The sequence below is a fragment of the Macaca nemestrina genome, chromosome 18 (assembly GCF_043159975.1).
Source record: "Macaca nemestrina isolate mMacNem1 chromosome 18, mMacNem.hap1, whole genome shotgun sequence".
Classification (NCBI taxonomy): Eukaryota; Metazoa; Chordata; class Mammalia; order Primates; family Cercopithecidae; genus Macaca; species Macaca nemestrina.
The window spans coordinates 68,403,037-68,419,756 of NC_092142.1; the positions used below are offsets into that span (position 1 = coordinate 68,403,037).

The 16,720-nt window shown below is 44.1% G+C and overlaps 1 protein-coding gene across 1 annotated transcript in view; it reads left to right on the plus strand.

Moving 5' to 3' along the window:
- LOC105491365 (syntrophin beta 2) overlaps window positions 1-16,486 on the plus strand; it is a 114,635-nt gene extending 98,149 nt beyond the window's left edge. Inside the window, exons 6-7 of the mRNA XM_011757705.2 lie at window positions 15,017-15,201; window positions 16,305-16,486. Coding sequence (XP_011756007.1) covers window positions 15,017-15,201; window positions 16,305-16,397 — 278 coding nt within the window. The 3' untranslated portion in view covers window positions 16,398-16,486. The remainder of the gene's footprint in view (window positions 1-15,016; window positions 15,202-16,304) is intronic.
- The last annotated feature ends 234 nt before the right edge of the window (window positions 16,487-16,720 follow it).

The window sequence follows — 16,720 nt, forward strand, 5'->3', positions numbered from 1 at the left end:
GTGCTGCATAATGACATTTCAGTCAGTGATGGATTGCATATATGACAGCAGTTTCCTCAGATTTTAATACCATATTTTTACTATACCTTTTCTAAGTGTACATATATTAAGACACACAAATGCAGCCTGGGCAACATGGTGAAACCCTGTCTTTACTAAAAAAAAAAAAAAAAAAAAAATAGGCCAGGCGCAGTGGCTCATGCCTATAATCCCAGCACTTTGGGAGGCCAAGGGGGATGGATTGCCTGAGCTCAGGAGTTTGTGACCAGCCTGGGCAACACAGTGAAACCCCGTAAATACAAAAAATTAGCCGGGCATGGCAGCATGCGCCTGTAGTCCCAGCTGTTCAGGAGGCTGAGGCAGGAGAATTGCTTGAACTCGGGAGGTGGAGGTTGCAGTGAGCCGAGATCACGCCACTGTACTCCAGCCTGGGCGACAGAGTAAGACTCCGTCTCAAGAACAAACAAGCAAACAAACAAACAGAAACAAACCTGAGGGTGGTGGTGTGCACCTGTAGTTCCAGCTACTTGGGAGACTGAGTGAGTTGAGATCATACCACTGCACTCCAGCCTGGGCAACCAGAGTGAGACCCTGTCTCAAAAAAAAAAAAAAAAAAAGATACACAAATGCTTACCATTGTGTTACAGTTGCTTACAGTATTCAGTACAGTTATATTCTATATAAGTGTGTAGCCTAAGAGCAATAGGCAATACCATAGAGCCTAGGTGTATAGTGGGGTGTGCCATCTAGGTTTATGTAAGTACACTCTGTGATGTTCATACAATCACGAAATCATCTTATGATGCATTACGCATTTCTCAGAACATATTCTTGTCATTAGGTGATGCATGACTGTACCATAATTTGTTTTAAAGTAAAACTATTATCATTTGTGCCAGACTTAAAAATGTGCTAAAATATGGCAGCTAAAAGTGATAATGATAGAAAGAAATCTGGTTTCTCTATTTTACTAGCAAAGTTTTTTTAAGCCTGGTATATGACTCAAAGCACATTTATAATACCATATGTACACCATGGCGTTTTTATAGTTCATCTCTTTTTTTTTTTTTTTAGAGTGGAGATCTCTATCACCCAGGCTGGAGTCCAGTGGCATGATCCATCATAGCTCACTGCAGCAGCTTTGAGCTTCTGGGGATCAAGGGATCCTCCAGTTCCAGCCTCTGGAGTAGCTGCCCAGCATTTATTTATTTATTTATTTATTTATTTATTTATTTATTTATACAGGGTCTAGCTCTGTCACCCGAGCTGCAGTACAGTGACATGATCAGAGTTCACTGCAGCCTTGAACTTTCCTGTGTTTAAGCAATCCTCCCTCAAGCCTCCCAAGTAGCTGGGACTATAGGTGCCCACCACAGGACTCAGCTAATTAAAAAAAAAAAAAAAAAAATTTTTGCTTTGTTGCCCAGGCTGGTCTCAAACTCTCTTGGCCTCAAGAGGTCCTCCTGCCTCAGTTTCCCAAAGTGCTGGAATTCCAGGCGGTGGCACCTGGCCTTTTCAGTTTATTTTTTTGAGATGGAGTCTCGCTCTGTCGCCCAGACTGGAGTGCAGTGGCATGATCTCGGCTTACTGCAACCTCCGCCTCCCAGGTACAAGGTATTCTCAGGCCTCAGCCTTCCGAGTAGCTGGGATTACAGGCACCTGCCATCATGCCCAGCTAAGTTTTATGTTTTTAGTAGAGACAGGGTTTCACCATATTAGCCAGGCCGGTCTTGAACTTCTGACCTCAGGTAATCTGCCCACCTTGGCCTCCCAAAGTGCTGGGATTACAGGCGTGAGCCACCATGCCCAGCCTTCAGTTTATTTATTTTTTTTAGAGATGAGGTCTTACTCTGTTGTCCTGGCTGGTCTCAACTCCTGGCCTCAAGCTATTCTCTGGTCTTAGCCTCCTGAGTAACTGGGATTATAGGCACAAGCCACTGTGCCAGGCCAGTTCTCATTTAATCTGCATTTAATAGTGTAAGGACTAGCCAGGCAAGGTGGCTCACACCTGTAATCCCAGCTACTTGGGAGGCTGAGGCAGGAGGATTGCTTGAGGCCAGGAGTTTTAAGACCAGCCTGAGCAATATATTGAGGACCCCATCTCTATAATGAAAAATGAAACTGGGTACAGTGGCTCACGCCTGTAATCCCAGCACTTTGGAAGGCTGAGGCTGGCGCATTGTTTGAGCCCAGGAGTTTGAGACCAGCCTGGGTAACATGGTGAAACCTCATACCTACTGAAAATATAAAAATTTAGCCAGGAGTGGTGACACACATCTGTAGTCCCAGCTACTCAGGAGGCTGAGGTAGGAGGATCACCTGAGCCCAAGAAGTCAAGGGAACAGTGAGCTGTGATAGCACCATGGCACTCCAGCCTGGGTGATGGGAGCCAGAACCTGTCTGAAAATAAATTAATGAATTTAATTATATGAAAAAAAAAATAGACAGTGGCACACACTGTAGTCTCAGCTGCTTGGGTGGCTAAGGTGGGAAGATTGCTTGAGCCCATTTCAGGGCTGTATTGCACAGTGATCAAGCCTGTGAATAGCCACTGTACTCCAGTTGGGCAGCATAGTGAGACCTTGTCTCTTAAAAGAAAAAATAACGTAAGGACTCATTTACCAAGTACTAGATACATGGACTCTCGAGTTAAGAAGATTGAAATCTAAGTTGTGGATGGGCGCCCTTAAAATATGAGTATCTAGCAAGCTTATGGCTGTGGAAAAATAAAGGATTTGAAATAGGAGTTCCTCTACAAAAGTTTGAAAATGTGTGCCCAACACTTACTGAAATAAGTATCTAAAGGAAATAAGGTTGGTGGTTTCTTTCCATTGTGGAAGCGCCCTCTTGTGGTTAGTTGTGATGAATTTGGAATATTGTTTTATATCTATTTATATATATGTATACATATAGATATTTGCAAATGTTTTTCTTTTCTTTTTTTTAATTGTTTTTGGCTTTGGACAAAATAAAAACCTTTAAAAATACAGGCTAGGGCCGGATGCGGTGGCTCACGCCTGTAATCCCAGCACTTTGGGAGGCCAAAGTGGGCAGATCACTTGAGGTCAGGAGTTCCAAACCAGCCTGTCTAACATCGTGAAACCCCATATCTACTAAAAATACAAAAGTTAGCCAGAAGTGGTGGCAGGCACCTATAATCCTAGCTACTCAGGAGGCTGAGGCATTAGAGTTGCTTGAACCCAGGAGGTGGAAGTTGCAACAAGCCAAGATCGCTCCACTGCACTCCAAGCTGGGAGACAGAGCGAGACTGTTTCCAAAAGTAGAAACGCTGGAAATGGTGGCTTATGCCTATAGTCCCAGCACTTTGGGAGACCGAGGCTGGCAGATCACTTGAGGCCAGGAGATCGAGACCAGCCTGGCCGTCATAGTGAAACCCCGTCTCTACTAAAAATACAAAAATTAGCTGGACATAGTGGCACGTGCCTGAAGTCCCAGCTACTTGGGAGGCTGAGGCATGAGAATTGCTTGAACCTGGGAGGTGGAGTCTGTAGTGCGCTATGATCACACCACTGCATTCCAGCCTGGGCAACAGTGGGAAACTCTGTCTCAAAAAAAAAAAAAAAAACACTCTGTATTGGGCCAAGCATGATAGTTCACGCTTGTAATTCCAGCGCTTTGGGAGGCTGAGGTGGGTGGATCACTTGAGCTCAGGAGTTCAAGACCAGCCTGGGCAACATGGTGAAACCTCATCTCTATTGAAAAAAAAGAGTAAATGAGGTTTAAAAATATATATACAGTATTGGAGGTGGGGCATGGTGGCTTATACCATAATCACACTGGGATGCTCTGTGTTCCTGTGGGCACTCGAGGGGTCAGGCCAGCACACTCGTGCCCTTTGCTACCATCTGAGGTCACTGTATTGTCCTTAAGAATTCAAGGGGATGTGCTCCCCAAAATGAAGAGTGCAACTTGGATTTTCAGCATTTTTTAGTTCATGTTGTTTCTTTGGTGTCTAGCAGCTACATTTCATTTTGCAGGATAAAGCTTCCCAGGCTCATAGTTGTTGAAATATGATGGCTAGAGGAAAGGATGAGTGAGGGCCAGCTGCTTCCTTATGTTTTTAAATAGACAAAAGAAACATATTTTTTGGTAATTTTAAACTTTTTTGTTCTTATTCACAGCTGTATTTTTTTTAAATCAACTTCCCTTTAAAGCCATACAGCTGTATTTTAATATTACCTTGGTAACTATTAGGATAGCTATTATTCAAAAGACAAAAAATAACAGATGCTGGTGAGGATGCAGAGAAAAGTGAACTCTTTTTTTTTTTTTTTTTTTTTTTTTGAGACGGAGTCTCACTCTGTCGCCCAGGCGGGAGTGTGGTGGCGCGATCTCGGCTCACTGCAAGCTCTGCCTCCCAGGTTCATGCTATTCTCCTGCCTCAGCCTCCCGAGTAGCTGGGACTACAGGCGCCCGCCACCACGCCTGGCTAATTTTTTGTATTTTTAGTAGAGACGGCGTTTCACCGTGTTAGCCAGGATGGTCTCGATCTCCTGACCTCGTGATCCGCCCACCTCAGCCTCCCAACGTGCTGGGATTACAGGTGTGAGCCACCGCACCCGGCCGAAAAGTGAACTCATACACTGTTGGTGGGAATGTAAATCAGTATAGCCATTATGGAAAACAGTATGAATATTTCTCAAAAAGCTAAAAATAGAACTACAATATGATCTAGCAATCCTACTACTATTTATCCAAAAGAAGAGAAATTAGCATATCAGAAAGATACCTGCACCTCCATGTTTATTGCAGCACTATTCACAATAACAAAGATACAGAATCAACCTAAGTGTCCATCAGCGGACAAATGGATTAAGAAAATACAGTATATATACACAATGGGATACTATTTGGCTATAAAAAATAATGCAATCATGTCATTTGTAGCAACATGGATGGAATTGGAGGTCATTATGTTAAGTGAAATAAGGCAGGCATAGAAAGACAACTATGGCATGTCCTCACTTACATGGGAGCTAAAATAGTGGCCAGGCGTGGTAGCTCATGCCTATAATCCCAGCACTTTGGGAGGCCGAGGCAGGTGGATCACCTGAGGTCGGCAGTTTGAGACTGGCCTGACCAACATGGAGAAACCCCATCACTACTAAAAATACAAAATTAGCCAGGTGTGGTGATGCATGCCTGTAATCCCTGCTACTTGGGAGGCTGAGGCAAGAGAATTGCTTGAACCTGGGAGGCGGAGGTTGCGGTGAGCCAAGATCTCACCATTGCACTCCAGCCTGGGCAATAGGAGCTAAACTCCATCTCAAAAATAAAAATAAAAATAAAAAAGGTGATCTCATGGATGTAGAGAGTACAAGATAAATACCAGAGGTTGGGATGGGTGTGTTGTGAGGGGCTGTGAAGAAGGGTTGGTTAATGGGTATAAACATACAATTAGAAAGAAGGAATAAGTTCTAATGTTCAAGAGCAGAGTGTGGTGACTATAGTTAACAATAATGTTAACTTTGTATAATTCAAATAGAAGAAAGGACTTAAAATATTCCCAACACATAGAATTGTTAAATATTCAATGTGATGGATACCCTAAATCCTTTGACTTGATCATTACACATTTTACACATGTAACAAAATATCAGGTAACAAAATATTGCATGTGCACCTAAGATACATACAAATATTACATATTAATATTAAAAAGATTACACTGTGGTTCGCACCTATAATCCCAGCACTCTGGGAGGCTGAGGCAGGTGGATCACTTGAGCTCAGCCTGGGCAACATGGTCAAACCCTGTCTTTACAAAAAATTTAAAAATTACCCAGGCCTGGTGGTGTGTGCCTGTGGTCCCAGCTACTCAGGAGGCTGAGGTGGGAGGATCACTTGAGCCCAAGAGGTCAAGGATTCAGTGAGCTGTGATTATATCACTGCACTCCAGCCTGGGCAACAGAATAAGACCCTGTCTCAAAAAAAAAAAAAAAAAAAAAAAATTGCCGGGAGATTCAGAACTGTCTGTTAAAACTATAGTTGGCAAAAAGAAATCAGTTAAGCTATTCCTTGTCTCTATGTTTTGGTTATAGTTTACCCATCTAGAAAATTTCAGTGAATACCTACAAAATGTGACGAGTAAATGCAATGCATAATCTTCCTAATGTTCATTTGGTTTTAAACCTTGATTAGACTATAGTTACTGTAGAACTGTAACTCTACTGTAATCAGTGATCCCTCTGGTACAGAAGGACTTTCTCCTGCTTGCAAATATGAACTTTAAGATGAGTAGGCATAGAATGCAGTTCTCTTCCTCAAGTACATAAAGCCATTTTCCATTTGTCACAGGATTTGAAACTATTTTAAAAATTGTATACTTTTAAAGGCTTATTTTCATCATACCAATTATTTAAGCCATTAAAGTTTTTAAGTCATACAAGAACTTTATGAAGGTACTTTATATGTCTGTAGTTTTGATGATATGAAGACTAAGAAGCTGTAAATATAGGTAGGAATTACGTTAATAAAAATGAAGAAAATCTGGGAGAAGAGAAGAAAAACAGGCATTTAAAATGATTTATATTGTTAAAATATATGAGGAAACAGTTTTCTGTGACCATATTGTTCACCATTTCTTAGAAATTATCTTGAGTCCTTTTTACTCATCTACTTGGCAAGTATTTTCCAGTGTATACTCTGTGCTTTTACTAGCTATAATAAAATAAGGTAAGTATAGCCCCGGTTTTTCAAGTAGGAAGGACAGAAACCAAAAAAATAATAGGTGTCTATCAGGATTGTCATAAGGCATAATGAAATACAGGCATCATCTAACCTTCACACACAACTCTCTGGGGCAGATGTTGTCACCTGCATTTTCAAGATATGGGAACTGGTGTTAGTATGGTTAGGACTTGAATTGGGGCCTTTTTGGGCTCCAAAACTAGAGCCTTAAGCCCTGAAATTTCTCTAAATGATTCATTCTTATGACCAGGTTAAACTTCTGAAGGACAAACAATATCAGTCTAATTTGTTAAGTTAATAAATATTTACTGAGCGTTTTAGTATTTATGAAGTGCTGTGCTTTGTAATAAAAGAAAAATAAGGCCGGGTGCGGTGGCTCATGCCTGTAATCCCAGCACTTTGGGAGGCCGAGGCGGGTGGATCACAAGGTCAGGAGATCAAGACCATCCTGGCTAACACGGTGAAACCCCGTCTCTACTGAAAATGCAAAAAAATTAGCCGGGCATGGCGGCGGGCACCTGTAGTCCCAGCTACTTGGGAGGCTGAGGCAGGAGAATGGTGTGAACCCGGGAGGCAGAGCTTGCAGTGAGCCGAGATCGCGCCACTGCACTCCAGCCTGGGCGACTGAGCGAGACTCCGTCTCAAAAAAAAAAGAAAAATAAGTAAGACATACTTCATGCCTTTGACCAAATAGCAATAAGAGAAGAACACAGTGTCATGTTCTTTTCTGTGACCCTGGGCATAATGAGCCTGTTGCTTATACCTGATGGGCTGGCTTTTCCTATGTGCAGTCACTGGGAAGGATGCCCCAGCCTTTCTCTGAGACAGTCCTGGGCAGTCAGGCCAGATCTAACCTGAAAGACCTACTCCCTTCTGAGTTGCTCTGAGTAACACACACAGTCCTATGGCTGCTAGAGAGATGGACCAGGGGACCTGCTGGAAACACTAGATAGAGCCCCCCAGAGCCCCAGAAACAGGACCTGTAGCATAGAACTCTGCCATTAGGTTCTTTGTCCCTCATGACACACTGATAACCACCAGCAGTTCTCATTTAAAAAAAACACATAGTTGGCCCAGCACTGTGGCTTATGCCTGTAATCTCAGCACTTTGGGAGGCCAAGGCAGGAGGATTATTTGACACCAGAGTTCGACAGTAGCCTGAGTAGCACAGGAAGACCCCATCTCTATTAAAAAAAAAAAAAAAAAAAAATGAGCCGGGCATGGTGGCATGCATCTGTAGTCCTAGCTGTTTGGGAGACTGAGGCAAGATAATCACTCGAGCCCAGGAGTTTGAGGCTGCAGTGAACTGTGATCACACCACTGCACTCCAGCTTAGGCAACAGAATGAGACCCTGTCTCTAAAAAAAATAAAAATAAAAAATAAAATAAGCCTGGGTAACAGAGTTAGACCACGTCTCTAAAAAATTTTGAAAGTTAGCCAGGCATAGTGACACATGCCTATAGTCCCAGCTACTCAGGTGGCTGAAGTGGGAGGATTGCTTAAGCCCTGCAGGTCCAGGCTGTAGCACTGCACTCCAGCCTAGGCGACAGAGTGAGACCCTGTCTCAAAAATAAATAAATAGGCCGGGCACGGTGGCTTACGCCTGTAATCCTAGCACTTTGGGAGGCCAAGGCAGGTGGATCATGAGGTCAGGAGATTTGAGACCATCCTGACTAACACAGTGTAACCCCATTTCTACTAAAAATACAAAAAATTAGCCGGGCATGGTGGTGGGCGCCTGTGTGGTGGCAGGCACCTTTAGACCCAGCTACTCAGGAGGCTGAGGCAAGGAGGATAGTGTGAACCCAGGAGGCAGTACTTGCAGTGAGCCAAGATCATGCTGTTGCACTCCAGCCTGGGCAACAGAGCGAGACTCTGTCTCAAAAAAATCAATATAAATAAATAGACACAAAGTGGATATATACACCAGTGTATACAACATATACACTGGTTGTACTGTCTACACAAAGTGGATAAATACAACACTGGTTGTATTTACCAGTGTTCACCTTTTTTTTTAGTTGGAGTTTCGCTCTTGTTCCCAGGCTGGAGTGCAATGGCGTGATCTCGGCTCACTGCAACCTCCACCTCCCGGGTTCAAGCAATTCTCCTGCCTCAGCCTCCTGAGTAGCTGGGATTACAGGTGCCCACCACCGTGCCCAGCTAATTTTTTTTTTTTTTTTTTTGCATTTTTAGTAGAGACGGGGTTTCACCCTGTTGGCCAGGCTGGTCATGAACGCCTGCCCTCAGGTGATCCGCCACCTCAGCCTCCCAAAGTGCTGGGATTACAGGCGTGAGCCACTGTGCCCGGCCCAGTGTTCACCTCATTATAACACCAGTTTTTTGACTTATTATTTATTGAGCAAGTTTTCCTCCTAGCTTTATTACTATCAGGAAGCTTCTTAGAAAGCCATCTCTAATGTATGTTTTACACTTAATAACATCCCCGTGGTGTGGTGTGAAAAAGCTAATGCCCCACCCCACAACCCCCAACTTAGGAATCTGAGAAGTAGTAGCCAGGGCAGTAAAAGGAAAACCAGGATTGGTGGGGATGGTAAGGGCTGTGGAAACCAAAGGAAGAGTATTTCAAGGGAGGAAAAGTCAGTAGGAGTAAATGTATCAGTTGGAATGGTTTATGCTAAAAATAATAGGACGTGGCCACTAAAACTAGAATAAATATTAAATATCTTGCATAAAAGAGAGAGAGCAAGAGTGAAAGAGAGAGGGGCCTTCTCTTCCTAGTCATAGTATCTTTTCAATCTGATTGAGTCAGTTTGGCTCATATGTCCAGTCTGAACCAGAACAATCACCAGGGGAAACCCATGCTCTGATTGGCCCAGAAGTTGTCTATCCATAAGTTGGGAGTACCCTTCCCTGAAACACATTAGGACCCATTAAAAACCTGAATAAAATTGGAGTTTGCCAATAAAGAAGAATAGAGAAATAGAAGCTGATAGACAGCCAACAATTAGTACTACAAGTGCCAAGTAGGATGAGGCTGAAAAAGCAGGTTGGATTTAGCAATATGGAGATAATTGATGCCCCTTGGGGAGAGATGCAAAACGATGTGATGGCAGTGGCAGATTGCAGAGGGCTGAGGACTGGACATGAGGTGAATCAGGAGCAAACTGAGTAGATAGCTCTGTCAAGAAGTTTTGATATGAAGAGGGTGGGTGGTCCTTGGAGGTAAGGTACAGAGTTGAGTAGTGGCATTTCTTTTCATAATGAGAGAGGCTTGAGCATTTAAAAGTGAATGGGAGGGATCTGATTCAGAGGGACGTGTTGAAAACACAAGAGGTAGAAGGAGTAATCAGTCTTGTACAGTTTCTAGGAAGGTGGAGGTAGATGCAATCCAAGGCACAGGTGAGGGGATTGGCCTTAGCCTGGAAGAGGGGCAGATGGAAGAGAGGAAACAATGGAGGGAGATGTAGAGCCTATCTTGGCTGTTGAAGTGGGCAGTGCCTTTTACTGCTCAGTAATTTGGGCCATAGACATCCCTGGCTTTTTCTCCATCCCTAAATCCAACTGCAGTTATAGACCACTTTTATGTTGTGGGAATTTTTATTTTATTTATTTATTTATTTATTTATTTATTTATTTATTTATTTTTATTATTTTTTTTTTTTAGAGACACAGTCTCATTCTGTTGCCCAGGCTAGAGTGCAGTGGCACGAACATGACTCACTGCATCCTGGACTTCCCAGGCTGAAGTGATCCTCCCACCACAGCCTCCCAAGTAACTGGGACTACAGGTGTATGCCACCATGCTTGGCTAATTTTTGTAATTTTGGTAGGGACAGAATCTCACTATGTTGCCTAGACTTATCTCAAAGTTCTGGCCTCAAGCAGTCCTCTACCTCAGCTTCCCAAAGCGCTGGAATTGCAGGCATGAGCCACTGTGCCCAGCCAGTTGTTTGAATTTTAAAAGTTATATCATGCTTGTATCATCAGGAAAAAAAAAATTGTTTTTTGACTAAAGAGCCATCAGTTAGTCGCATACACTGAAACTCTTATCACTATAATGTTACAGGCTGGGCATGGTGGCTAACGCCTGTAATCCCAGCATTTTGGGAGGCCAAGGCGGGTGAATCACCTATGGTCAGGAGTTCGAGACCATCCTGGCCAACATGGCAAAACCCCATCTCTACTGGAAAAAAAAAGGGCGTTTTGATGCGCCCCTGCAGTCCCAGCTACTAGGGAGGCTGAGGCAGGAGAATCATTTGAACCCGGGAGGCGGAGGTTGCAGTGAGCCGAGATCATGCCACTGCACTCCAGCCTGGGCGACAGAGTGAGACTCCATCTAAAATAAAATAAAAGCACCCACCGCAGAGCCCTGTGCTTATGTACCTTCCTCTCTTGATACCTGAAGAACTGTAGTTTTTGATTTTTTTTTTTTTTTTTTTTTTTTTTTTTTTTTTTGTGAGACGGAGTCTGCCCTGTCACCCAGGCTGGAGTGCTGGGGTACAGTGGTATGATCTCGGCTCACTGCAGCTTCCGCCTCCCAAGTTCAAGCAATTTTCCTGCCTCAGCCTCCCAAGTAGCTGGGATTACAGGCACATGCCGCCACACCCGGCTAATTTCTTTTGTATTTTAGCAGAGATGGGGTTTCACCATGTTGCCCAGGCTGGTCTCGAACTCCTGAGCTCAGGCAGTCCGCCTGCCTCTGCCTCCCAAAGTACTAGGATTACAGGTGTGAGCCACCATGCCCAGCCAAAACTGTAGTTTTTTATCCCTTTAACTTTAGTACTTACAATTGTGCTGCTATTGTGTGTCTTTTTCTATTTCTGGAAACAACCCTGTTAAACAAAATCAACATGCTGAATTTTTTACTGACTTATCTATAAATTGGAGTGGATAGTGGATATGTAGCCATCCAAAAGCATTCTAAGTGAACCAAGACATAATGAGCCACCTGCAACAGCTCAACTAATAAACCCCAGAAGCTATCCCATCAGAAAGGGCCACTCCTCTTACTAAATGGGGAATTTATACTAAAAAAAAAGAAAAAACAAAGAGCCACTTCACACATACACACACACACACACACACCCCTGTTAAGGGCCACTCCTCTTACTAAATGGGGAATTTATACTAAAAAAAAAGAAAAAACAAAGAGCCACTTCACACACACACACACACACACACACACACACATACACACACACACACACACACACACACACACACACACACACACACACACACCTGTTAAATCAGAGTGAAAGGCTTATTTCCCTTATCTCCCTTTGGTTCATTACTCCTAAAAGGGTAAGGGGTGTTAGGCACTTAATCATTATTGCCATCATTGCCTATGTGATCTACTAAACATTTAGGGAAAACCTGTTTAATTAGTTCTATTTGGCACAGCATTTACATGATCAGGTCACAGTCTCATTCAGAAGAATCTGGTATTAATTATAAATTTTAACCTATGGCTGGGCGTGGTGGCTCACACCTGTAATCCCAGCACTTTGGGAAGCCGAGGCGGGCGGATCACCTGAGGTCAAGAGTTAAAGACCAGCCTGACCAACATGGAGAAACCCCGTCTCTACTTAAAATACAAAAATCAGCCAGGCGTAGTGGCACACACCTGTAATCCCAGCTACTCGGGAGACTGAGGCAGGAGAATCGCTTGAGCCCGGGAGACGGAGGTTGCAGTGAGCCGAGATCGTGCCACTGCACTCCAGCCTGGCCAACAGAGAGAGACTGTCTCAAAAATAAATAAATAAATAAATAAATAAATAAATAAATAAATAAAAAATAAAGCAATCTCAGGGGCCAAGCACTTTGGGAGCCCAAGGTGGGCGGATCACTTCAGGTCAGGAGTTTGAGACCAGCCTGGCCAACACGGTGAAATCGCTGTCTACTAAAAATACAATAATTACCCAGGCGTGGTAGTGAACACCTGTAATCCCAGCTACTCGGGAGGCTGAGGCATAAGAATCGTTTGAACCCAGGAGGTGGAGGTTGCAAGGAGCCGAGGTTGCGCCATTGCACTCCAGCCTGGATGATAGAATGAGACACTTATCTCAAAAAAAACACAAACAAAAAAACCCTCTCAGGCCAGGCACAGTGGCTCACACCTGTAATCCCAGCACTTTGGGAGACCCAGGCAGGTGGATTGCCTGAGCTCAGGAGTTCGAGACCAGCCTGGGCAACATGGCAAAACCCTGTCTCAACTAAAAAATACAAAGAATTAGCTGGGTGTGGTGGTGCCCGCCTGTAATCCCAGCTACTCAGGAGGCTAAGGCACTGGAATTGCTTGAACCTGGGAGGCAGAGGTTGCAGTCAGCTGAGATTGTGCCAGTGCACTCCAGTCTGGGTGACACAGCAAGATTCTGTCTTAAAAAAAAAAAAAAACGGGGGGTGGGGGGCCGGGCACAGTGTCTCACACCTGTAATCCCAGCACTTTGGGAGGCTGAGGTGGGTGGATCACAAGGTCAGGAGTTCTAGACCAGCCTGACCAACATGGTGAAACCCCATCTCTACTTAAAATACATAAATTAGCCAGGTGTGGTGGCACACTCCTGTAATCCCAGCTACTCAGGAGGTTGAGGCAGGAGAATCGCTTCAACCTGGGAGGCAGAGGTTGCAGTGAGCCAAGATCATGTCACTGCACTCCAGCCTGGGCTACAGAGCGAGACTGTCTCAAAAAAAAAAAAAAAAAAAAAAAAAACATGTGCGATGGCTTATGCCTATAATCCCCACACTTTGGGAGACCGAGGTGGGTGGATCACTTGCAGTCAGGAGTTCAAGACCAACTTGTCCAACATGGTGAAACCCTGTCTCTACTAAAAATGCAAAAAAATTAGCCGGGCGTGGTGGTGTGCGTCTGTAATCCCAGCTACTCAGCAGGCTGAGGCAGAAGAATTGCTTGAGCCCAGGAAACTGAGGCTGCAATGAGCCAAGATCACGCCACTGCACCCCAGCCTGGGTAACAAAAGGAGATTCCATCTCAAAACAAAAAAAAAAAGGACTTCTAAATCACTCTTTTTAAAATTGTTTAGACATTGCTCTGTCACCCAGGCTAAAGTGCAGTGGCGTGATCATAGCTCACTGCAACCTTGAACTCCTGGATGCAAGTGATCCTCCCACCCAAGCCTTCCGAGTAGCTGGGACTATAGGTACACACCACCATGCCCTGATACATTTTTTATTTTTAGTAGAAATGAGATCTTGTCATGTTACCCAGGCTGGTCTCTAGCGCACCTGGCCTCAAGTGATCCTCCTGCCTCAGCCTCCCAGAGTGCTGGGATTATAGGTATGAGCCTCCACACCTGGGGTATTTGCCGGTCTTGATGACCAAAATTGTTTGTATCCTGTCAATTCAGAGGTATCCTTTGAATTGTATCTTTGATAGCATTGAATGTGTGACTTTTGCTGAGTATAGCCTTTAACTTGGATGAACGTAATCTTTATCTTCATCCCAAATGCCAACCAAACCATGTCACAGCTCCTGAAAGGCCTCTCTGCCTTTGGTCCTTTGGTTGTTCCTTCTCGCCCAGTTCAGTCCTTCTGCCTGTTCCTCCCTGCCTGTCCAGTTTTACCTTTTTTTTTGAGACAGAGTCTTGCTATTGTCACCCAGGCTGGAGTGCAGTGGTGTGATTTTGTCTCACTGCAACCTCTGCCTCCTGGGTGCAAGAAGTTATCCTGCCTCAGCCTCCTGAGTAGCTGGGATTACAGGCATGTGCCACCACGCCTGGCTAATTTTTGTATTTTTAGTAGAGACGGGATTTTGCCTTGTTGGCCAGGCTGGTCTCGAACTCCTGACCTCAAGTGATCCACCCACCTCGACCTCCCAAAGTGCTGGGATTACAGCTGTGAGCCACCGTACCCGGCCAGTTTTACCAGTTCTTTAGGGCCTATCTGAAGGCCCAGCTCCTCCAGGAAACCTTTTCTTGACTTTGGCCTCATTCAGTTTGGTGTTTGCTCATGTTCTGTACATTCTGCCTTACACAGCTGGGGATTTCCTGTTTATGCTAATGCGTTTACAAAGTCCTTGAGAGCAGGGACTGTGCCTCTCTTGCTTCTCCAGTGCCCTGCACAGCCTACACACACTTGCCACTATGAGTGTTCAGTGGGTACTCATGGAATTAAACTGAATCAGATGTCAAGGAGTGTTATGGTCATTTCTGCCTCATCTCAGTCACCAAAACAAAACACACTTTAGAAGGTTCCATATAGGTTCGGTATCACACATTCTCAAGAAAATATTTTTCCTATTTTGAAGTCAGAAGAATCCCATTTCACTTGATAACTGGCATAACAACTTTACAACTAATGTTTTTTGCTTTTCTCCAACAGGCTGCATGTTAAATGGCCAAGAGGTGAGGCTTACTATTCACTATGAAAATGGGTTCACCATCTCCAGGGAAAACGGAGGCTCCAGCAGCATATTATACCGCTACCCCTTTGAAAGGCTGAAGATGTCTGCGGATGATGGCATCCGAAATCTATACTTGGATTTTGGTGGTCCCGAGGGAGAACTGGTAAGAGTGTTTCTGATTTTGGTGGTCCCGAGGGAGAACTGGTAGGAGTGTTTCTGAAACACATTTTTTTCTAATAGATGTTCTCTTTCCTTCTCATTACTTCTTACCCCTTATATACAAAATCATGGACTGACATTCCATTTAGAACCATGAAATTTTTAATTAAATTTTTTTTTTTTTTTAAAGATGGGGTCTGTGTCGCCCAGGCTGGAGTGTAGTGGTGCGATCATAGCTCCCTGCAGCCTATACCTCCTGGGCTGAAGTGATCCTCCTGCCTCAGCCTCCTGAGTAACTGGAACTGGACTATAGGCGTGTGCCACCATGCCTGGCCAATTTTTGTATTTTTTGTAGAGATGAGGTCTCGCTTTGCTGCCCAGGATGGTCTTGAACTCCTGTCTTCAAGTGATCTTCCCATCTTGGCCTCCCGAGGTGTTGGGATTACAGATGTGAGCCACTGTATCTGCTGTTCTCAGTTTTCCAGATGACATTGGATGTTGGTTTTTGTTATCATTTTTCTTTTTTATTTTTTTTTTGAGACGGAGTCTCACTTTGTCACCCAGGCTGGAGTGCAGTGGCACCATCTCAGCTCACTGCAACCTCTGCCTCCCTGGTTCAAGTGATTCTCCTGCCTCAGCCTCCTGAGCAGCTGAGATTACATGCATGTGCCACCACACCTGGCTAATTTTTCTTTTTTTTTAGTAGAGATGGGGTTTCACCATGTTAGCCAGGATGGTCCCGATCTCCTGACCTCATGATCCGCCTGCCTTGGCCTCCCAAAGTGCTGGGATTACGGGCGTGAGCCACCGCGCCTGGCCTTAGATTTTAAATCCTCTACTATTTAGATCTTCCTACCAGGCATGGTGGAACCCAGTACACCACCAGTTGTCTCCTAATTGGGGATGTGAAACCTCACACCAGTATTATGACATGGAATAACCTTACTCCATAGTGCACTTTTGCCTGTGGCTTTAAGTTCCCAAGAGTTTCCATCGCTCTGGCATATTCTTTACCTACCTTAAAAGTAAATTTATTTTGCATCTTCATGTATTCAGTTGTCTGTATATGGCAGTGAGGTAGTGATACTTAGTGTCCTTTCTCCACAGACCATGGACCTGCACTCTTGTCCGAAGCCGATTGTATTTGTGTTGCACACATTCTTATCGGCCAAAGTCACTCGTATGGGACTGCTTGTATGAGCAACAAAAAATCAGAAAAGAGCCTTGACTGTCACAAGAAATATTTCCACCTCAAAAAAAAAAAAAAAAAAAAAAGCACAAAAAGAAAACTCTTTGCTCTCTCCTTCAGCACAGTGCCTTCCCAAGGACCTGCAAATCACTGCTGAACCATAACCGTGTTTAAAGAAGAGCCTGCCTTTCACAGTCTACCTTGGCCAGATATTCTAGGACTCTAAAAGGCTCCAAAATGAAGCTGTTGATTTATTTTCGTTTCATAATACGGTTTATGAGTAATTAGGTTTGTTTCTCCTGCTAAAAAGAATGGCTCATTGTTTTCCTTTTTA